This window comes from Orycteropus afer, unplaced genomic scaffold (genome assembly GCF_000298275.1).
Source record: "Orycteropus afer afer isolate SDZICR_OR568_19922 unplaced genomic scaffold, OryAfe1.0 scaffold00374, whole genome shotgun sequence".
Taxonomy (NCBI): domain Eukaryota; kingdom Metazoa; phylum Chordata; class Mammalia; order Tubulidentata; family Orycteropodidae; genus Orycteropus; species Orycteropus afer.
This window is the reverse complement of record NW_006921961.1, coordinates 1,056,647-1,080,541: the sequence shown is the minus strand read 5'-3', so window position 1 is coordinate 1,080,541 and position 23,895 is coordinate 1,056,647. Positions and strand designations below refer to the sequence as shown.

General features: G+C 37.9%; 1 protein-coding gene across 1 annotated transcript in view; it reads right to left on the bottom strand.

Moving 5' to 3' along the window:
* Positions 1-23,895, bottom strand: part of DNAH7 (dynein axonemal heavy chain 7) — a gene marked incomplete at its 5' end in the record, with an annotated part of 302,031 nt that overhangs the window by 224,303 nt on the left and 53,833 nt on the right. The window contains 4 exons of the mRNA XM_007953149.2: positions 4,303-4,443; positions 9,594-9,792; positions 11,233-11,426; positions 19,452-19,638. Coding sequence (XP_007951340.2) covers positions 4,303-4,443; positions 9,594-9,792; positions 11,233-11,426; positions 19,452-19,638 — 721 coding nt within the window. The remainder of the gene's footprint in view (positions 1-4,302; positions 4,444-9,593; positions 9,793-11,232; positions 11,427-19,451; positions 19,639-23,895) is intronic.

Genomic DNA, 23,895 nt, shown 5'->3' with positions numbered 1-23,895 from the left:
GGCTGTTAACCTAAAGGTTGGTGGTTTGAACCCACCAGCCATTCCATGGAAGAAAGATGAGACAACCTGCTTCTCTGAAGATTGAAAGCCTTGGAAACCCAATGTGAGTTGCTATGAGTTGGAATTGACTCAATGGCAGTGAGTTTGTTTTCCTGTTAAAAGCCTTGTTAGCTCTTATATTTTAAAGTTCAATACAAGAAATAAAATGAAAATTTAACATTTGGACCTGACAGTTAAAATTATGTGTCCATAAGAACCTCTTGGGAGCTCTGGTTATAGCAGTGAGTTCTGTTTTGTTCTGTTTTGTTTTTTTAAAGAAATTCTTGCTATTTAGACTACCAGAATGGATTTTCAAATACTAGAAAAACAGCTTTAAGGCTGGAATTCAGTGTCAAACTGTGATAAACTGAGTTCGTTAGGAACTGTGTTCTGTGAATCAATGAGGATTACAATTCTTTAAACTGAAAATAATAATGATAGTATTTTTGTTACATTTCACTCCTTCTAAACACCTCTTGAAGCATTTGCTGAAGAAAACACCCAGAAAAGACTGAACTAGTCCATGTATTTTACATGGTGCTGTTCTATAATTCTATCCAGGGAACTAATAGTTTATTCAGCCAAAATAAACCTTGTCTTGAATCAATTATTTTTATCATTATTATTTTTATCATAAAAATCAATTATTTTTTATCATAACTTCTACACATACACAATGATATACTGACTCATAATCACATTAATAATTATAATATCCCAAGCTCTGTGACAGCAGTGATACTTTCATTCACTTTTCAGTAATGCCACACACAGACTACTCCCACAACCAACATTCGTGAAATAAATAAATGAAAACACAGATCCTGCTGTCAAAGGTCTTCTGGGAGTTTGACAATCTTAGACGGCATTAAGGTCCAGACAACTTGTAGAGAACAGAAGCACCCACTCTTTTATGAGGCCAAGAGTGTCACCTCAGGAAGCTCAATCAAAGTCATTGGTTTCAAATGTGAACCAAACATTAATTGGGGGAAAAGTCACCAACACATAGAATATTAAAACATATACTAGCCTCTCATTAAATAAAATAGCTGCACATTAATTTTTTAAAATTCACCAATGCTATAGCTACTGAAACATGTGCCAGCCCCTCACAATGCTGCTACGGAACTTGAATGGGATGAGCATGGATGAACTATGCACAGGGACAATGGCAGCTGAAGGATGGCGGGTTGAAATAGAACAATCACTAGCAGAAGAAAAAGAAAAAAATTAAGGACACATGAAAAGCTGAATTTCATACCATGAAACTTGAATAGGAAAGCACCATGAAATGCGACAGAAACGGGAAATCTGGCAAACAGTGACAAGGCTGAGTGTCCTGCTAAATGTTCACAGGACCTGAGTCTAGGAAGCTGAATCACCCTAAAGTAGCAGCCATTCAAAGGAAAGGCTTCAAGGAGCTCTGGTGGTGTAGTGCCTAAGGCATTTCACTGCTAACCATAAGGCTAGCAGTTCAAACCCACCAGTCACTCCTCAGAAGAAAGGTTGGGCAATCTACTTCCATAGTGTGATACTGCCTCAGAAACCCAAGAAACTAGCAGCTGTTCAAAGGAAAGGCTTAGATTCTCACTTTTCCATTCTCAGTAACTAGCATCTTACCCACACATCATGTGAGAAAAAATGATTAGATTAATTACAAAGTACATGAATAACTCCATCTCACTATCAGTGGATACTGTCATAAACCTAAAGAATGTTTCAGTATGTATGCAATGTGATAAGAATTAAGGGCTGGTAGTTTTGAGCAAAGGACACATTAAAATGGGAGAGACCTAAACAGTGTGTCCCCTGGGATTCAAATTATGCTTAGGAGATGAGTGGAAACACAAAAGGTCTATGTTAGGTGCCGTTGGGTTGGTTCTGACTCACAGCCATCCTGTGTACAACAGAATGAAAACACTGCCCAGATCTTCTTCCTCAATGCCTGCCTGGGCTGAAGACTAGAGGAAAACATGGTTGTGACAGAGGGGTAGAATTTGATGAACACTTTTGAAAGGAGAAAAAGGAGAGGGGAGGACTACATTGAGCATTCTGGAAATCCTTGGGCATCAAGTGAACAGCTTTGGAAGATGCATAAAGATGGCTTTGATCTGCCCACATTTGCTATTTTGTTCCTTTCAGACTATTTCCCCACAGTGGTAAACAATAAAATTGGTATGATGGCTTGGAGGTGGCAATAAGCCAGGAGGAAGATTCAAGGAGCCTACATATCCCCCAGCAGCCCTCTTGGTGATAGAGGAATCCCTCTGGGTAGAGAGGTTAGTGAGTGGTAGCTTAAAAGTGAAAAGACAAGATGGATTCTCAGGACCCAATGAGAAAGAAAAATGAAGGGGCAGAGACAGCCAAGGGGTCAGAAGTAATCACAGGGGCTTACTCATGTTAGGGAAACTCTTATTCCCCAGTGCAATGGTCTGCATGGAAAGATTCTAAACAACCTCTGGCTTCCTGCCCTTCCCTTTTATTACTTGCCTCAGAGGATACATGAGTGATCTGCTGGGAAGCTGGAGGGAAGAACTATGCTTGGGGGCCTCGGCCCCTCCTTCTACGGATCTGTCTTGTCTATGGAGAACATGTGCCAATCTGATGCCCCAACACTTGCCAGTACTCAATAATATCTTAGCATTCAAAACAATAATATTGAATTTTATCTCAAAAATATATTAGAAACTCGTGGTTTTAAACTAAGGTCTATAATTGCTAGATTCCTATTGACCCATCAGTCAACTCCAAGTTGAGCAGCTTGAAATCTTATCTCAAATTGAATATAATTTCTGTTTTTAAGTAATGACAGAAATCCAATTGATAGCAATAGTAAAACTCAAATGTCCAAATACGTTGCAATATTTAAATATTTAATATTATCAAGCAACATAAAAATATTAGTACTTATTATTTATTCAAAATCAATATATTAAAAATTAAAATAGTCCAAATAAGTCAAATAAAATAGAATTACATTATTTCTTTCTAATCCTTGAAAGTTTAGCAAGTTTCTTAATACTATTAACTATTTTTAAAGGTACAAATATATATATATATATATATATATATATATGATAAGACTGAGGATCCTGTGTACCTGACTTTTACATATTGAAAATAAGAAGATGGCTTAGACATAAATTTCAAATAGTTGTTCTCTATAGTTTTTAACACTATATTTGTTATGCAAAATTTTTATTTTTAAAGTCTATGATTTGGCTTGTAGCATTTAAGTAGATTTTTTAATAGGTTGTCTTTATTTTTCCGAGTAAGTGTATTATGGCGTGCTGCAGTGAATTACTTAATATTGCTATGCTAGCCTTGGTCTTTGTGGCACCCACCAGATGACTGGGTGGAACTATGGAAACGTGAGGTGCTTGGGGATTGGATACCAAGGGGATTGATAGCTTATTAATAATGTAAATAAGGTACATGGTGCCTTTGTGGGAGTGGACCATGGAAATAAGGTATATGGAGCCCTAAAGTGGGGATTGGTCACTTTTGTCATTTCTCTAGGCCTAAAATGAGCCCTCCCAGAGGTGGAAAGGGGGATCTTACTGCCATCAAGAAAGAAAAGCTCAGAGTGGAGCATGTCCTTGGACTGAAATCCCTGTGCTGAGACAGTGACAAAGAGAGATGGCCTAGAGACTGGGCAGCAGAACTGAAAAAGTGGCACAAAACAGAGAGGTGGGCTTGCTGGCCCATCGAGCTAGACAGCTGAGTGCCTTTGGGCAAGAGGTTTGCTACCAGAGTGGGGTGCACCTAGATGCCCCATCAGCAGGGCTGAAAGAGCTTTGTAACACTTGCCTGATCAGGGCAGAGGCCAGGTCAAGAGGCTAAGAACCAAAGAGAGGAATGCCTGACAGCATGGTCAAGGGGAAGCTGTCCCGATTGAAGAATTCTATCTTGAGTGCATTCCTGAACCTGAATTGTAACCTGTTACTTCCCTAATAAACCCTGTAATTGCAAGTATTGTCTGTGAGTTCTGGGTGGCCATTCCAATCAATTATTGAACCCAGCAGAAAAGTAGAGAGTGCCATGGGAGGGACAGTTGGTGTCAGAATTGGTAAAAATGTTGGAGTGTGGTGGTGTGTCTGACTTCCACCTCCTAGGGAATCAGCCTTGGGCTGCTAATGGTGACTTTCTCTCCTCCTCTTGAAGTTAGGGGATGTCAGAGAATGCGGCCCCCATGCCCTTTTTGCATCTGGCAATGATACTATTAAAAAATGCCAGAAAAACTGAGAGTAATATAAAAGTTACCTCTTGCCCCTTTGTAATAGCTGTTTGTACTTCTGAAGTCCAAAAGGTTTGAGATACACAGAGAACAGTCTGTCCAGGCCAATCTCTTACCCAGTTAATTCGTTCATCTTTCATATAGGCAAAAATTGCAACTCCAATTACCTAATTGGAAAAGAAAATGATACTTGAACAAAGCTTACAATGAAGAGCTAAAACCCTAGAGATTAACTCAATTATAATTAATAATTAACTCATACTACTCAATTATGAAAGACCAGCTTAAAGCATGCTATTAAAACCCAAAACCAAACCCACTGCCCTCTAGTCAATTCTGACTAATAGCAACCCCCTTTGGGTTTCTGAGGTAGTAAATCTTTACGGAAACAGATTGCCTCATCTTCCTTCCACAGAGTGGCTGGTGGGTTTGAATCGCCAACCTTCTGGGTAGTAGTCAAATGCCTTAGGCATTGCACCACCAGAGCTCCTGAAAGCATGTGATTAGTTAATTTAAATTCAAGCTTATTCGTACACCTTTCAGCAAAACAAATATACTGCATTGCATTTTATTTTGCTGATAGATTATCAATTTGTATGAACCAAATTATATCGATATTCATTTGACCAATTGTAGGGAAAACATATCCTAGATACATTTGGCTTGAACAAGTGCAAGCAGTTTCCCCACACCTCACATCCTCTTAATTCAGTTCCAAGTCAACGATGACAAGAGCAGATGTATAATTCATTCATGGAGAGTTGACGGCTGTAAAGATAGAAAGTCTAATGTATGTTATTTTGCTACATATGTTTCAGTGGATTGATATATTCACTTTTGCAATCAGCCATCAGGGGTAAACATTATAATCTATTGTAAGCATCAACCAAAAATAGTGACATATTGTGAGGTGATATCACTTTTTTATTTGAATTTCAGAACACACTTTCAATATTAGATTATCCTGAGGAATATATAAGGATCATTGAACCTTTTTGGATTTCCAATCTAGCTGGGATATTTACAGAGCTGAAGACCAGAGAGCTGGTCACTAATAATTAAAAAAAAAAAAAATTAAAGCCAGAAGTAGTGACGAAAAGGGCAGGTTAAAATGGACCAACTACAAGGATAGGAGAAGAAATGAAAGAACAGAAAGGCACAGCATAGAAAGGCCAAGGAGATGGAAAAACTATTTGTGTTCTAGAAGGACGTGGTTGAAAGAACAAGATGAAGGCATTAAAACTAAACCACAAAATGAGCTTTGTACATAGTTGGATAAGGAGAAATTTGATTAAAGTTCCACAATCTATTATTATATTTATGTATATTTATACAATTGTGTATATTTTGGGTGACAAGCTACAGTAAACTCCTGATACTCTACAAAGATGAAGGAGCAAAGGTACCAAAACATCATCTTTGGCTATTTGTAAATGACATAAAATTAACTTAATTGAGGCATTCAATAGCCTTTCAAGCAAGCATATACATATAGGACAACATAATAACATATATCTGTTGTCTGTAGTATTTTTATACTCCATTTGCTTGCATATTCACCAATATAATTTTATACATGAAACAATTTGAGAAGATATTTTTCTACACAATTCTTTGGCACCACATCTTAATGCTATGTAATGACAACCAAAATATTTTTGCTAAGCACTCTGACAAATAAAACTAAAAGAATATTTGAAATATTATCACCAATGCATAGAAAAATGAGTTGTTACATACCACATCAACTAGTAAATCAAAATCAATACTACTAAGATAATGGTCAAAGTGGAATTCACTTTCATTTCTAATTGTCACATAAGTGGGAATGCTATTTGGCAGTACTTATCAAGGATTATCAAAGCTCATTCTCTTTAGCCCATGAGCAATTATCCTAAGGAAATACATAATTCAATCAAAGAAACTAGCTATATGCATAAGGGCATTCATTGCAATATAACTTAATTGGGAGAAATGGGAAAATGTGCAAAAGATTTTATACCCACTGGAAAAATACTATGCAGACAGGTATTAAAATTGTATTTAAGGAGAGGAAGAAGCATTATTAAGAAGCAATAATACATATTAATCACTTAGATGTCAATGAATTTTCTCAATATTGGAGAGAATCTGAAATACTAATAAAAACTTGGTGAGCTGGACCCAATGCCCTATTTCCTTCACATCCTTTTCCCCAGAGTCCCCTTGCTCAATCATGATTTGTACTCTTGATGAAAACTTGAATTCTAAGCCTACATTATAGCAAAAACTGAATTTAAGTGTTCAAATAATCTCTATTTGTTGGCATGACCTGAAATTCTGTACTTAAAAAAAAAAAAAAGTTAAAATGATTGAGTTGATAATATATTTTATGAGATGTAGTAAATATTAAGTTATCATTAATTAATTGTAGGAAATATGTACGAATTTATAACATGTTGGTACCTATTTTATATATACACAGAAAAGGTTTCACCATGCAAGCATACATGTCAAGGAGATCGATGGGAAACTATAAAGAGAAGCTTCCAAGGCCAGACTAAAGACAGACCATGGAGGTCAAATGGTGTTTAATGATGAAAGCACTAGTATCCTGCTGTAAGAAATGAGACAGACACATGACTAATCCCCAAGTTTTCTCTAAGTATTAAAGGTATTTTGTCCCACTTTTCAAGTGAATGATTATAAATTTCTACCATGGACATGTAATTTCATTGAATTCAAGTTCTGTAATTGACCAAACATGCAATCAGGATGTGTTAATTATCACTGGTGACTGGAATGCAAAAGTTGGAAACAAAGAAGAATCACCGGTAGTTGGAAAATTTGGCCTTGGTGACAGGAATAATGCTGGAACTCGTATGGTAGAATTTTGCAAGACCAACGACTTGTTCATTGCAAACACCTTTTTTCAACAACACAAACAGAGGCTGTACACGTGGACTTCACCAGATGGAACACACAGGAATCAGATTGACTACATCTGTGGCAAGAGGCGGTGGAAAAGCTCAATATCTTCAGCCAAAACCAGGCCAGGAGCTGATTGTGGAACAGACCATCAACTGCTCATATGCAAATTCCACTTGAAGTTAAAGACAATTAAAACAAGTCCACGAGAGCCAAAATATGATCTTGAATATATCCCTCCTGAATTTAGAGATCATCTAAAGAATAGATTTGATGCATTGAACACCAGTGACCGAAAGCCAGATGAATTGTGGGAAGATATCAAGAACATTATCCATGAAGAAAGCAAGAGATCACTAAAAAGACAAGAAAAGAAGAGAAGACCAAAGTGGATGACAGAAGAGACTCTGAACCTTGCCCTTGAGTGGAGAATCGCTAAAGCAAATGGAAGAAATGGAAAGGTAAAAGAGCTGAACAGAAGACTTCAAAGAGCAGCTCGAGTAGACAAAGCCAATTACTATAATGAAATGTGCAAAGACCTGGAGTCTGAAAACCAAAAGGGAAGAACACGCTCAGCATTTCTCAAACTGAAAGAACTGAAGAAAAAATTTAAGCCTCGAGTTGCAATATTGAGAGATTCTATGGGCAAAATATTGAATGATGCAGGAAACATCAAGAGAAGATGGCAGGAATACACAGAGTCACTGTACCAAAAAGAACTGATCGATCTTCATCCATTTCAAGAAGTGGCATATGATCTAGAACCAATGGTAATGAAGGAAGAAGTCAAAGCTGCAATGAAAGAACTGGCGAAGAACAAGGCTCCGGGAATTGATGGCATACCGATTGAGATATTTCAACAAACTGATGCCCCATTGGAGGCGCTCACTCAGTTATGCCAAGAGATTTGGAGGACAGCTACCTGGCCAACTGACTGGAAGAGATCCATATTTGTGCCCATTCCAAAGAAAGGGGATCCCACAGAATGTAGAAATTATAGAACAATATCATTAATATCACATGCAAGTAAGATATTACTGAAGATAATTCAGAAACGTTTGCAGCAGTATATTGATAGAGAACTTCCAGAGGTTCAAGCCGGATTCAGAAGAGGACGTGGAACAAGGGATATCATAGCTGTTGTCAGATGGATCTTGGCTCAAGGCAAAGAATACCAGAAAGATGTTTACTTGTCTTTTATTGACTATGCAAAGGCATTTGATTGTGTGGATCATGACAAATTATGGATAACATTGAGAAGAATGGGAATCCCTGAGCACTTGATTGTACTCATGAGGAATCTGTACCTTGACCAGGAGGCTGTCGTTCGAACAGAACAAGGGGACACTACATGGTTTAAAATCAAGAAGGGAGTGCGTCAGGGTTGTATTCTTTCTCCACACTTATTCAATCTATATGCTGAGCAAATAATCCGAGAAGCTGGACTATATGAAGAAAAACGTGGTATCAGGATTGGAGGAAGAATCATTAACAACCTGAGATATGTAGACGATACAACTTTGCTTGCTGAAAGTGAGGATGACTTAAGGCACCTACTGATGAAGGTTGAAGAATACAGTCTGCAGTATGGATTACATCTCAACATAAAGAAAACAAAAATCCTCACAACTGGACCAATGAGCAGCATCACAATAAATGGAGAGAAGATTGAGGTTGTCAAAGAATTCACATTGCTTGGTTCTACAATCGATGCCAACGGAAGCAGCAGTCAGGACATTAGACAACGTGTAGCATTGGGGAAGTCAACTGCGAAGGAACTGTTTCAAGTGCTGAGGAGCAAGGATATCTCCTTGAGGACTAAGGTGCGCCTGACACAAGCCATGATATTTCCAATCACCTGGTATGCATGTGAGAGCTGGACAATGAATAAGGAAGACCGAAGAAGAGTTGATGCTTTTGAGTTGTGGTGCTGGTGAAGAATGCTGAAAGTACCGTGGACTGCTAAAAGAACTAACAGATCTGTCCTGGAGGAAGTGCAGCCAGAATGCTCCTTGGAAGCAAGAATGGCCAGACTTCGTCTCACCTATTTTGGTCATGTAAGAAGGGACCATTCCCTGGAGAAGGATGTCATGCTTGGTAGGGTGGAGGGTCGACGAAAGAGGTGGAGGCCTTCAGGGAGATGGATTGATATGGTGGCTGCGATGATGGGCTCAAGTATAGCATGGATTGTGGGGCTGGTGCGGGATCGGGCAGTGTTTCGTTCTGCTGTGCATGGGGTCGCTATGAGTCGGAAACGACTCGACGGCACTTAACAACAACAACAACAATTACATTTGAATTAGTAATCCATTCCTCAATTCTGTGTAAATAATAGCTCATTGAACAATGATATATTTATAGTAACAATACTCTATCATGGTTTACTAAAAATAATAATACAGTTGGCTACCTTGTGGATAGATTTGATCATAATTCTCTCCAACTCAACCAACCACTTCTCCACTTGACCTCTGGCTTTGGCTGTTGAAATGATCTCTATGAGTTCCACAACCTCTCCCTCACTACTCTTCATGTGAGTAATATCTAAAGTTTCTGTAAATTCCACCCTTGCAATTCCTTCAAAGCATTTCTTCAAATGAGGTTGTACCCTGTGAGAAAAATAAATAAATAAATAAAAGAGGATTAACAAAGCTAAAGCATATCTTGAATATCAATGTTTTTGGGCACCAAACTTAACTCAGTTAATAACCATGCACTATGGACTATGCATGCTGGGTGTCACTGGGATGCAATGCTGAACAACAAGAAGACACAATCTCTGCCTGCGTGGATTGTACAGTCAGGCAGGAGGGTCATACATTAATGGAATACACAAAACTATGTGTAAAATTACAATGATATTAAATGCTTATGGAGAAGAAGTCTATAAAGCGTTGTTGCCAACACAATGACCTGTAAAGATGCCACTTATAAGAAACATGAAGAGCAAGCCAAATCTTGACTCACAGATAATACATTAGGCTGAAGAATTTGCAAATGCACAAAAGTACCATTTCAATTGGGATCTTCAGAGACTGCTTGCAAATTAAGAATTGGGTTTAGAACTTTACAGTTTACTAAAGCAACTGTCACATTTGGCACATTACCAGTAATCAATTGTATTCATATCCCAAATGAGCAAAGAGAAGTACAGTATAAAAACTCAGATGGAAATCAATCTGAGCCCTAATTTATCTTTTTGTCTGGATTACTTGTCTCCTTCTACTTAAATGGTACAAAATAGAAAATTAACAAATTTGCTTAACAAACATCTATTTAGTGCCTACTATCTACCAGACATTCTTCTAGATGGAGGCAGCAGCACTGGGGGAAAAGTGTCAAAAATCTCTGCCATAGAGCTTGTATTCTGCTAGAAATTCAAACAGTAAACTAGTAAGTAAATTACGGTGTGGTAGTGAGTATGTGGAAGGAAGATAAGGCAGGCAAGGGAAGTCTGGAACAGAGGCTAAGGAGGGCTGGAAAGGGCTGTCATTTTAAATATGATGGTCAAAGAAGGTCTTCCTGAGTGGCAGATGTTTGAGCAGGTCTCCATAAAGACCTCTAAGAAGTCTATGGATATGTGGGTAAGAGAACAGCAAATATAAAGTCCCTGAGGGAGGAAGCTGTCCTTTTATGTGGAATTACAAGGAGGCTGATGGGCTGTAGCAGTGTGAGCAAGACCAGCAGGAAATGGATTCAGAGAGACAACGGGGGACCAACCCAGTAGGACCCAACAGTCATTGTCAGAGTTCTGGCTTTAATTCTGGATATAAAAAGAAGAATGTCATGCTCTGAAAAATCTAAGAGAATATAGGATAAAATAAGAACCATTCCTTGGTTCATCACATCTAGAAAAATACCATGCAACAATATTACCTGTACTTTTAATAATTATTAAATGATTTTTAATAATACTGAAAATATTCTTGGAGAAAAATTATTGTAGACCTAAAGAGAATCATATATACCTTTTTATGTTGTGCCTTATTCTAAGAAACAAATTTAAGGCGATAAACGTAGCCATGTGTTGTTATATGTAACTAACTTACCTAGTGGGGTCTTTTGTCTCTGACAGTATCTCCAGCAGTTCATCATTGGACAAGAAAAAAAACCTGGGGAAGAAGAGACGTTTCTTTTCCAAATATTCATTAAGTCCTTTAAGAATGAGTTCCAAAAGTTCATTACATTTTTTCAGCCTTTCCAGCATTTTCTCAATAGTCACAACTGTCAGAACATGTTTATCCTAAAAATAAAGGAAGAAACGTTCAACTCAAAAATGTCAGATACTAACTTCATTTATATTCATATTATATCTGAGATTATGTGTATTTAATAAAATAAAGGTTATGCAAATTTAAGGTGAGTACTTATGTTTAAAAAGCAGGCTTGTGTATTCTTGGTTTAACAAATAAATAAATAAACCACCAAACTCACTGCTGTCAAGCCGATTCGACTCATTAGCAACTCCTCCTTGGGTTTCTGAGGCAGTATCTCTACAGAAGAAGATTGCCCAGCCTTCCGAGGAGTGCCTGGTGGGTTTGAACTGCCAGCCTTCTGGTTAGCAGTCAAACCCCTCAGGTCTCCCTAATTACATAAAAGTCATGTCGTCTTGAACCCCAGCCATGCTGTTCATAATTTCCCATTCTAAGTTGGGGAGTGACAGAGATAGAAGATGAGAAAGAGTGGAGGGAAGAGAAAACACTAGCTGAACTCACAAGAAGGGTAAAGATAGAAACAAAATAATATATGTCTAATATATGTTTTGAAGAAAAGTATTCTAAAAAGATGCCATCATTATTTTGAATATTATTATCCTCAATAAAACATGAACTATTTTCAATGTAATAATCATCATTGAATGAGACAGGTCTTCTTTAAATATGACACTATCTTTGTTTTATAACTGTAGACTGAAAAATAAGCTATTTAGGAGGGGAGTAAGGATTTTTCTGTGAAGAGTTTGTATTACAAAGAACCACACCCTTGGAATTACATTATAACACTCTGCTTACTAAGGAGGTAAGCTCAAGTTTCCTTCTTCCTGGACACATTTGAGACTAAAACTGTTACAGCAACGTGTGGATTTCTGAACATTCTATCATCTAAAAGCACCATTGTGAGCTGTTTGCCTTAAAGTGATTCAAACTGAATGAAATATTTTAAAAAGAGCTTTCCTTTATGTTGTAGGATTCAAAATAAAAAATTTAACAAAGAGCTGATCTTAAGAACACACATACACACACACACATATATTAAGTAAGTAGTTTATTGATTTTTAAAAATATCCATAGAAGCAACTGCTGGCTTTATGAAAATATTTAGAAGTATATATTAAAATACAATCTAAATATAGTCAAAATAAAAATCCTTTCATTTTACTGTTTGTTTTTGTTTTCCTTTAAAACATATGGTTTATGTTATCAGGGTCCATTCTTTGGACCCAGTTGGTCTTATAATTTCTCACCCTATTCATCATTGACATCATTGACAAAGTAGGAAAAGTTCTTTACCAAATAAAATTAAGTGTTGAAAAGAGGTGCCACAACACATTAGAGTGAGAATCCAACTATTAGGCCACAAAACAAACACAGTGAGAACATACCAGCACATTTATTAACATGAGTAATAAGCCACTTGAGGAAATGTAGATAAAATTAAGTCAAGAAACTATTGTTAAACAGGAGCTCTGGTGGCTTAGTGCCTAAGGCAACTGACTGCTAACCAGAAAGCTGGCGGTTCAAACCCACCAGCCACTCCTCTGAAGGAAGACTGGGCAATCTACTTCTGTCTTGATACCGTCTCGGAAACCCAAGGAGGGGTCACTATGAGTCAAATAGACTCAACGGCATTGAGCTTGGTTTATTGTTAAAAACTGAACATTTAACTTCAGGTTAACTAATTAAAGGTAGTTTTGGTATTCAGCCATGACTGAGAGATTACCCAAAAACGTCAGCCGTAAATTGTTTCATACAGGAATTTTGTTCTATTTGCAGGCATGTCTAAAATGTCTGGGTTAATAAACTTTGAATGTGGCTGAAAACGAAAGAGGTAATTTTCACCTTTGTTTTGAAATATTACAATGTAACTTAGAAACTCATCAATTTAATGAAAGAACAAAACAATTATCATGAATACCTGTTTTCCCAATAAAACAGCTTCCTATGAAATATGTAACATATGACTAAATCATCTTATCTTTAAAGGTGCACAATTTTAAAAAGTCATTTGTTATACTCCTAACAGTTTTATGCTTCAAATAAACAATAATAAAAAAAATAACATGACAGACTCTGGTTCTAATTGAAGTGTGCAATTCTTTCGGGGAGGGACAGAGTGGTACTCCGGAATGCCTAAATCCAAAAACCAAAGTGGTGTTCTCAGAGTGCCACCTTCTGGAAGAGTATGCCTGTCTTTGTTGAAAAACAAAGCTGACTATTGCTAGCAAAGATGAAAAACTCCTTTCTTGGCCAAGGAATTTATTGTAACATTGCTATTTTGGATCTGAGACTTCAAAGCTGGGAAAAAAAAAAAAAATCAGTTATTTAAAACAACAGTTTAAATTCCTTTCACTAAATACTACAAAAGAAATACCTCTGGAAACAGCGATCAAGTCAAATTTTCCAACTATTAAATCCCTGAGATCAAACCTATTTAATTAGATTAGCACAACAACTCTGACTCAAATATGCTACTTTTAAATGAAAACAGGCAATAATCTACATACCTTTGTATATGGACTTCAGGGAAAAAAAACATAATCATCCCATGACTGGAAACTAAACTCCCTTTATTCTCTCCCAGTGAGGAGGTAAACATCATAAACCCTCAAATAAAGACCTTAAAATCAGACTTAATTTCGAACCCATACTCTGCTCTTTATTTGTTTGATTTTGAATTATTTACTTAATTTATTTTTTATCTTTAAAATGGGGATAATAAAAGTACTCTCTCAAAGTTGTAATGAGGCCCAAATCAGATAACATATTTGAAGTGACTAAGATGGGGCCCAAAACACACAGATAATTGCCAACTAGTCTTTTCACTTTCTGTCCATAAATGTCTTTGGAGTTTTTAAAAAAGAGGGAAGAAGAGAGGGAAGAAAGGAAGAAGGGAGAGGCTGTGGGGGGATTGGGGAGGGGGAGATCAGGCACTTAGATCACTCCACTAGTTTTTATACTCTGCTTTCCTTCAAGCTAGATATTCATCATACTAAAATAAAACTGACTTTGCATCCCTTTTAAGCATTGCCATAAAAGTCTGGTATAGAGCAGGCATTCCATGAATATTTGTTGAATGCTTGAATGACCACAGAATGAGTTAAGCCTACAGACACAGAGGAACTCAAGGAACTTAAACCCACCATGCTCTACCAGGCTCGTACTTACTAGCTAGGTTCTCAGGATATAACAATACGATTTTATAACAAGAAGCTGCTAGAAATTCAAAACCTAGTATGACTTCCTTGACACTTTAATTACTTTCTGTCCCTGGAGAGGAAAGCAAGAAATTATTAACTGCCATATTTCTTGGTTAACAATTTTAGTGTCTTCTCCTCATTCACAAGCATCACCACTCTCATCAGCTCCCATGACAATCTACTGGTTTATTTATATTTTTAACCATGTGCCTATGATGTCAGGAGCCTGAAACTTAAATTTGGGTATCTGTAGGGGGAATCCTTATTATCGCCACCAGGAAGCAGTTTAGTACATTTCATGGAATTAAAGCTAAGCCAGTTCAGTAAACTTCTGGAAGCATAACGATCCTAATCAGAAGTCCCACGGGAATAGAAAACGGTCAGATCCCCATAAAACCACTTAAGCAATAAGAAAGGAAATCCAGGTTGACTGAGCAGACCATTAAGCACCCTTAAAACTTGGAGATTCTTTGACCTCACCAGAAGTAGTTCTTTTATTGAAGACCCAGGATATTTCTAGAATTGATCCAGATCTCAGGTCTCACCTAAAATTCAATTTTCAGAGAAGACTTTCAGAATAAACTCAGAATCCTCAGAATTAGCATTAAATTCAAAGATCAATTGCAATTTATGCATTCATTCTCTCACTCAACAAATATTGACTGAGGGCCTGCTTTGTGCCAGCCACAGTAAACAAATGCAGACAAGGAGCCCAGCCCCAAGAGGAAGATAGACAATAAACACAATAATTCATAAATTATATAGTAAGGTAGAAGGTAGCAGAGTCTATAAAAGAGAAAATGGTGATCAAGAGCGCCAAGAATGCTGTAGGCAGGTTTCAACTTCAAATAGGGTGCCCAGTGTCAACCATTAAAAAAGAGAGTATTTGAGAAAGGATGTCGAAGAGGAACAACGCCATTAGCTCTGTAGATTTGCAGGTAGCGCATCCCAGGAAGGAGGTCCAGCCAGTGGAAAGGCCCTAAAAGTAGAACATGTTTGACACATGTAAGGAAAAAAAAATTAGGAAACTAGTATGGCTGGAACAAATTCAAGTAAGACAGAAAGTTTTAAGGACAGAGAGGTAAAGGGGGGGACAGTGAGAAGATCAAGAACTTCTAGGTCAATGAAACCATAGATGTGTCCCCACATAGAAGCATTTCTGCAGTGGGTACTAAGATATTTCAACAAAATATCTTATTTTATTTTATTCTCCAAAGCCCAAATTTGGGAGGCAAAATTGTTTTGAGTAACCTATCTTGTGTATTGATAAGAGGTAGCATTTCATATTTTTGCTCCTCATTTCTCAGATTCATGTATTCTGCTTCTGGGATAAAACATTTATTTGGAACTGGTAAAGAACATATACCATGTTCTTGCAAACTACTGTCTACCAACAGGTACAGTAACTAAGTCATCAGTATAGGCCATTCTACCATTTTATGCTTATACAAGCATCTATAAATGACATAAGGATCATTGCTTCTTTTCTCTTACGAGTTTATTAGCAGCAGTAGTGTTGTGTGGGAATTGTGGCAATGAATAAGTCATTCAGTAAATCAATGGATGATATTGTTGGCAGAAGCTTAGGGTGGGAAAGGAAAATTCCATCTAATGCAGGCAAATCAGTGCCACATTCCATGATGAAAGAGGTCCAATATATACAATTCCTTCTAAATGGCTATCTGGTCCCTCTAGGTGTGGAGCCACATCAAGGGTATTACGTTAGCTTCTGTTGCTGGCAGCTTGGGTACTCAGCAGTGACGATAATCATATCAGTGTTCATGAGGAGTAATCCACAGTGTTAACCAAAACCAAAGCAAACTCCCTGCCATCGAGTCGATTCCAATCATAGTGACCCCCACTGGGTTTCCAAGGCTGTAAATCTTTACCGAAGTAGATTGCTTCATCTTCCTTCTGCAGAGCAGCTGGTGGGTTTAGAACTGCTGACCTTCTGCTTAGCAGTCAAACCCCTTATCCACTACGCCACCAGAGCTCCTTCCACAGTGTTAAGTCCTTCCTTAATTTCCATCCCTGCCACCATACCTTTGTTTATAATACAGTGACCACATATTAGATTCTGATGAAGAAAGCTCTAGTTTATTCTTGCTGGCCTGGCTTAATTTTTAATAGTCCCTCTCTTAACTCCCCAAAGCATCCCAGTTTGAACTGGGATTATTCTATGTATGTGATTATACTGCATATACTGGTTACCCTTCACAAAACAAGTCAACCACATTATTAAGTGCCTCCTATTATTAAATGGCCTAAGCCATTTGACTGCTAATCAGAAGGCTGGAGGTTCAAACCCACCAGCCACTCCTCAGAAGGAAGGTTGGGCAATCTACTTCTGTAGTGACACCGCCTCGGAAACCCAAGGAGGTGTCGCTATGAGTTGGGTCTGACTTGATGGCAAATAACAACAACAACAACAACAATATTACTAAGTGAAGGAGCTCTGGTGGCGTAGTGCCTAAGGCATTTGACTGCTAACCAGAAGGCTGGTGGTTCAAACCGACCAGCCACTCCTCGGAAGGAAGGTTGGGCAATCTACTTCCGTAGTGATACCGCCTCGGAAACCCAAGGAGGGGTCGCTGTGAGTCGGATCCGACTTAATGGCAGTGGGTTTTTGGATACTATTAAGTGAAGGAGCCTGTATGGCACAAATGGTTTGCTCCCTAATGCTAATCTAAAAGTTGGTAGTTCAAACGACCCAGCAGGTCATCAGAAGAAAGGTCTGGAGACTTGCTTCCATGAAGATTACAGCCAAGAAAACCCTGTGGACAGTTCTACTCTGTGCCACATGGTGTCACCATGAGTCAGAATAGACTCAATGGCACTAGGGTTGGTTTGGGTCTTGGTCAATAATGAAGCCTATATCAATGAAAAAAGGGCCTATTTGGAAATGGGTAACAAAATATAAAATTATTTCCTGTTTACACTTCAAGGAGCCAAGATCTCCCAATTAAGCCAGTTAAGTTTATACCATTATTTGCATCCTGTTTTGAACCTCAGACCCTTACTCCCGCCTAGCATAGTATAACTGAAAGAACCTTTATCAGAAACCCCTAAGAGCACAAATGATGGCCTTTTGTACCAAGCAATTAATCCTTCAGCCTATACCTAATACAGGTTATTCATTAGACTTCCTGAGAGAATATGAATTTATGTTTATTTTCAAAGCTTTGGAGAGTATTGCCAAAAGCTGCCCTGAATACTAAACATGTTGAGAAGGATAAAATGCACAGCAAGTTGAGGAAGACAGTCAAGTTTTATAACAAAAGTAAATGAAGTTTCACCCAAAGAAGACTGCTTGTTGGGAATGAGGGCAGGTAATGTTTTTTTGTTTGTTTTTAATTCAGTGGTTTTATACAATCAGATAGCTGTTCCCTTAAGTTACTATTCCCAACATTGCTGCTCCTTTCCAGGCACTGAAATGTCTATAAAATTGGGTTAGCACTACAGGATTTTGAAGAGTATTTTGATCAAACACCAAAAACAGAAATTATTGTTTTATTTTTTTAATTATACCAACTAGAAAAATACAAATACATACTTTTTGCTTTTTGGGGCAACAGAAAAATTCTACTTGATCCCTTTCCAAATGAAAATGGATACATGTTGTATGAGTTTTGCCTTGTGGCTAGGAAACAGTATATGAAAGACTAAATTTGTAAAATAAATTAACAAATATGATTAAGTACAAAAGAATTAATGACAGTAGGAATATTTTTACAAAAGTTTGGTTTATACAGAGAGTTTTTTCATGGACTATTAAATAAAATGAGGTAAACTTATTAAATAAACAACCCAAATGTATCTTTCTACTTCCCTATCAAACGTATAGTTGATGTCAACATCGTATTAGCAGTATTTAGGGCTACAGTCACAACTTCACAAGTTTACATGATAAAGACATGAATGTTTTCCTTGCAGAATAAAAAAAAAAATTAAGATAATATTCTTCTTGGCTATGTAGTTCATCAAAATACCAAACCAAAGTTGACATACATTTAATGATATAATTTAATAACTAATTTATTCTATTTTAATCTTAACTTCCAATAACACATAAACTATGCTTGTTGTTGTTGTTGTTGTTATGTGCCATGGAGTCGGCCCCGACTCATAGCGACCCCTCCTTGGGTTTCCGAGGCAGTATCACTACGAAAGTAGGATTGCCCAACCTTCCTTCCAAGGAGTGGCTGGTGGGTTTGAACCGCCAGCCTTCTGGTTAGCAGTCAAGTGCTTTAGCCACTATGCTACCAGAGCTCCTAGTTACCAATAAATAAATGTCTTGAATTAAATAAACACCATATTCTTTCAGTGTTACTGGTTTTCATTAAATTGCCTCCTTAGCTTTAAGTTCTCCAGAGTTTTTTGTGTATTTATTTATATAGCATTCTGTTTGCATTTATTGGAGTCTTTAGATCTATTTATCTTTGTCAACTCATCTTTGTGTAGGTCCCTACAGAGAAACTTCCTGACTAAGTGGCTGGCACAGTGACATGTTTCCACGACAGTGCATTTCAGTAGCATTGCAGTTCATAATATCCAGGAGGACACAGCAGAGAGGGGGCAGGAAGTACTGAATAGAGGAGCATCTTCCTACTAGAACATCCAGTTAAAAGAAGTACTACCAAAAGTCATTAAATAATGCAGTTTCAATTTGGCCACCAAGGAATAATCAGGGTAAAACACCTATTTTGCTTTTGCTATTTCTTGCTCCTGGAATTCTACAACGGTAGTGAAAAGAGATCATGCATGGAAAAGCACAATGGTCCACTGCATTGTTCTGAAAAAAAATCCTGTCACGTTAACCAAATAATCACATCTTCAGAGATTATCACTTACTTGTATGACACTTTTCATTATATCTCGCCATGTTTTATCCACAGCTGTAAATCGTCTGCCTTCCTCAGGCATTTGAGACATAATGTCTGGAGAGCTAAAAATGGGTTCCAAATACAGCCACGTGGCTTGGACCTTGAGCCATTCATCCAGAATTTCCTGAAGCAACAGGAGCTTGCCCTCCCATTCTCTAAGAAGCAAAACACAATAGCTCTTAACAATAGTAAACCAAACTCAAAAGCAAGCCTAAGCTATCAATCTTGTATGCAGTGCTGTTATTCCAATTTCCATTTATCTAGCTTCATCCAAGGATAAATCACTGGATTTGTTCTACCCAATCCTTTATAAAATTATGACATCAACATCTATGCTTATAGAGATATATGGGAGCTCTGGTAGCGTAGTGGCTAAGGCACTTGACTGCTAACCAGAAGGCTGGTGGTTCAAACCCACCAGCCACTCCTCGGAAGGAAGATGGGGCAATCTATTTCCGTAGTGATACTGCCTCGGAAGCCCAAGGCGGGATCACTATGAGTCAGGTCCGACTCGACGGCACATAACAACAACAGTTAAGATACACTTATCTATAAATGGACTGGCCTCTGCATATGTCATAACAATAAACCTTTCTGAGATTGGCACTACACTACCAGAGCTCTTAACTAGAGGGTACAAACAGAAATTAGATTTGAGAACATTAATGGCATCAACTTCTTAGGAAAGGGTAGTTGTGTTCAAGGCTAATTTGCTTTAATGTTCACAGTTCTTTTTCTTTTGTTTTTAATTTTGGCCAATAAAGGTTTTATTTCCAGAATAAAATATTTCAATTCCTAAAATGAAGCTGGCATTTAAAGAAAAATCTACATACTCCTTAATAAATTAATGTGCTATTCATAAAAAAAGATGAATATTGAAATTTCTAATGGGTTATCAGTTAATTACTAAATACAGAAAACATAAATAATTACTTCATTTCTTTAAAAAAAAACACACACAGTTAAACCAAAAATTAACAATTGTTTAATTACTAAATACAGAAAACATAAATAATGAGTTCATTTCTTTAAAAAAAAAAAACACACACAGTTAAACCAAAAATTAACAATTGTACAATAAGCCAGGTGAAGTTCTAAGGTCTGTGTCTATATTTATTCCATCCTCACAACTCTATAAGGTAATGCTGTCAGATGTTACCAACTTGATTCCAACTCATGCTGACCCTATGCACAAAAAACGAGATGTTGCCAAGTCCTGCGCCATCTTCATGCTTGTGCTATGCTTGAGCTCACGGCTGTAGCCACTGTGTTGATCCATCTCATTGAGGGTCTTCTTTTTCTCATTGACCCTCTGCTTGCCCAAATATGATGTCCATCGCCAGAAACTGGTCCTTTCTGATAACATGTCTAAAGTATGTGAGACAAAGTCTCACCATTCTCACTTCTAAGGAGCATTCTGGCTGTACTTCTTCCAATACAGAATTCTTCATTCTTCTGGAAGTCTATGGTTTATTCAATATTCTTCACCAATACCACAATTCAAATGTATCAATTCTTCTTTGGTCTTCCTTATTCATTGTCCAACTTTCACATGCATATGTTGTTGCTTTTGTTAGGTGTCGCTGAGTTGGCTCCAACTCATAGTGACCCTATGCACAACAGAACAAAGCACTGCCCAGTCATGCGCCATCCTCACAATCCTTGCTACACTTGAGCCCAGTGTTGCAGCCACGGTGTCAATCGTCTTGTTGAGGGTCTTCCCCTTTTTTGCTGTCCATCCACTTTACCAAGCATGATACCCTTCTCCAGGGAATGGTCCCTTCTGAAAATGTGCATATCAGACAACTGGAAATACCATGGCTTGAGTCATATGCATCTCAGTCCTAAAGATGACATCTTTGCTTTTTAACACTTCAAAGAGGTCTTTTGCAGCAGAATGGTCCAATGCAATATGTCATTTTATTTCTTTACTACTGCTGTCTTGGGTGTTGACTGAGGGATCAAGTAAAATGAACTCCCTGACAACTTCAATCTTTTCTCCATTTATCATGATGTTGCTTATTGGTCCAGTTGTGAGGATTTTTATTTTCTTTATGTTGATGGTATAATCCATACTGAAGGCTGGAGTCTTTGATCTTCATTGGTAGATGCTTCAAGTCATTTTCACTTTCACCAAGCAAGGTTGTGTCGTCTGCATATCACAGGTTGTTAAGGATTCTTCCTCCAATCCTGATGTCACATTCTTCTTCATATAGTCCAGCTTCTCAGATTTTTTTGCTTAGCAAACAGATTGAATAAGTACAGTGAAAGGACACAACTCTGATGCCCTTTCCTGACTTTAAACCATGCAGTATCCCCTTGTTCTATTCCAGTGACTTGGTCTATGTACAGGTTCTGCAAGAGCACAAGTGCTCATTCCCATTCTTCAAAACTGCGGTGTAGTAAATTATATAGTGTGGCTTTTCTGCCATAAGTCTTTGTAAACTCTGTGGTGGAATTTGCCATGAGCAATTGAGTAGCTCCTGATTGCTAAAGTTATCAGCACAAAGCAACCTTCTGGGAAGTTCACTCTCTCTCAGGTATATAGAATTCTGATGTTGGGATTGGTTAGTGGTCACTCTGCCAGGCTCAAAAGGAGCCCTTCTAGAGGCAGAAGAAGTCTCTCTGACCGCTGGCTGTAAAAGATGTGCTGCTGAGAGAAATGCACTCCTGAGAGACACACACTGCTGAGAGAGAGATGCTGAGAGACACGCACCGCTGGGAGAAACACTGAGACACACATACTGCTGGGAAAGAGACTGAGAAAGACTGTTGGCTGAGAGATGGTAGGCTGAGAGAGACTGAGCATCGTTCCTGAACTTGAATTGTAGTCTGGTGCTTCCCTAATAAACCCTATAATCTGTGAGTTCTGTGTGGCCACTGCAGCAAACTATCAAACCTAGCAGAGAGGTGGGTGTTGCGGGAGGAACGGTTGGTGTCAGGGTTGGTGGAAGGGCTCCAGGGAGGCAGCATGTCTGTCCTCACAGGAATAGACCTTGGGCTACTGATGGTGATTCTGTCTTCCTCTTGTGGGGTTACAGGAGGTCAGAAGATGTGGCCTCCTTGCCCCTTTGGCAACAAAGTTATACATAATTTGTTATGATACACACAGTCAAATGCCTTTGTGAAGTCACCTTATTAGGCAGATCTATTAAAACATCTAGTTAAAGATGGGGAGAGTAAGGCACGGAGAGGAAAATACTAGGCTCACAGTCATCCAGCTAATAAATGATAGAGCTAAGATTTGAACCCGGATAATTATAAATGCAATGCTACACAAGGTAACATAGCCATTAAAAAATGAATTATTAAATGGCAACAGAACTTAGAGATGGAATAGTTTTATGTCTATATTAATATACTCCTCGTTGTTTACAAATGGAAATCTGTAATTTTAGATGGTTAAAAGCAAAAATGGAAGCAGGAGTTTTAAGAGTGATTAGGCATTTTCCAATGTCTTTCTCAAAATACTTTATAAGTTTTTTAAAGGAATTTAACCTCTTTATGGACAAGAAAATACAGAAGCCCTGATTTCGTCTGATGCTCATTCTAATCCCTGAATGATGCAGAAAATTTCCCACCAGCTAATGATACCAACCAAGCAAAGTTCCTAAAAACAAAATCTAGATGAACCAGTTTCAGAGTAGTTAAAAAATTATTCTCTTGATGAGTACATTGGAGCAAGCTGAGAGAAAGCAAAACCACCACACACAGTGACTGAGTCTACTCCAATCAGGGCTCACTCAAGCTCATAGAAACATGTCAATAACCAGTGGCAGATATTACCAAGTAGTTAGCTTCCTGTTGCCAAGCAAAATTCACATTGAAGGTGGTAGTCTGATTTGCATTTCCTCTGGTTTTTGAGGAACCAGTATAAACTGATTAATACAAATTACAAAAATTGAAATGACACAAAGGATAAGGCTTCACTTTAATCAACTGTGTCCGATGCCTACAATCCCAGATTAGAATTGTTTTTGCACTTATCTAGTCATCCTTCATGCATATAAATGGAAATTACAATAGACTTCCAGGGATCCTTTACTACAAACTAATTTGTACATTTTGAAAATGACCTTATCTTCAGTTTCATAGTTTATACATTCTAGTGTTCATAGAGGGAGCTCTGTAGCATAGTGCCTAAGGCACTTGACTGCCAACCAGAAGGCTGGCGGTTCAAACCCACCAACCACTCCTTGGAAGGAAGGTTGGGCAATCTACTGCCGTAGTGATACCGCCTCTGAAACCCAAGGAGGGGTCGCTATGAGTAGGGTCCAACTTGAGGGCACATAACAACAACAAGTTGTTCATAGATACAAAATTATTTTTGAGAGTCAAAATAAAAAATCAGATTATAGGCAATACAAATGAATATCTAGATGGTGATTGCCACTGTCTTTGTTATGAAAATG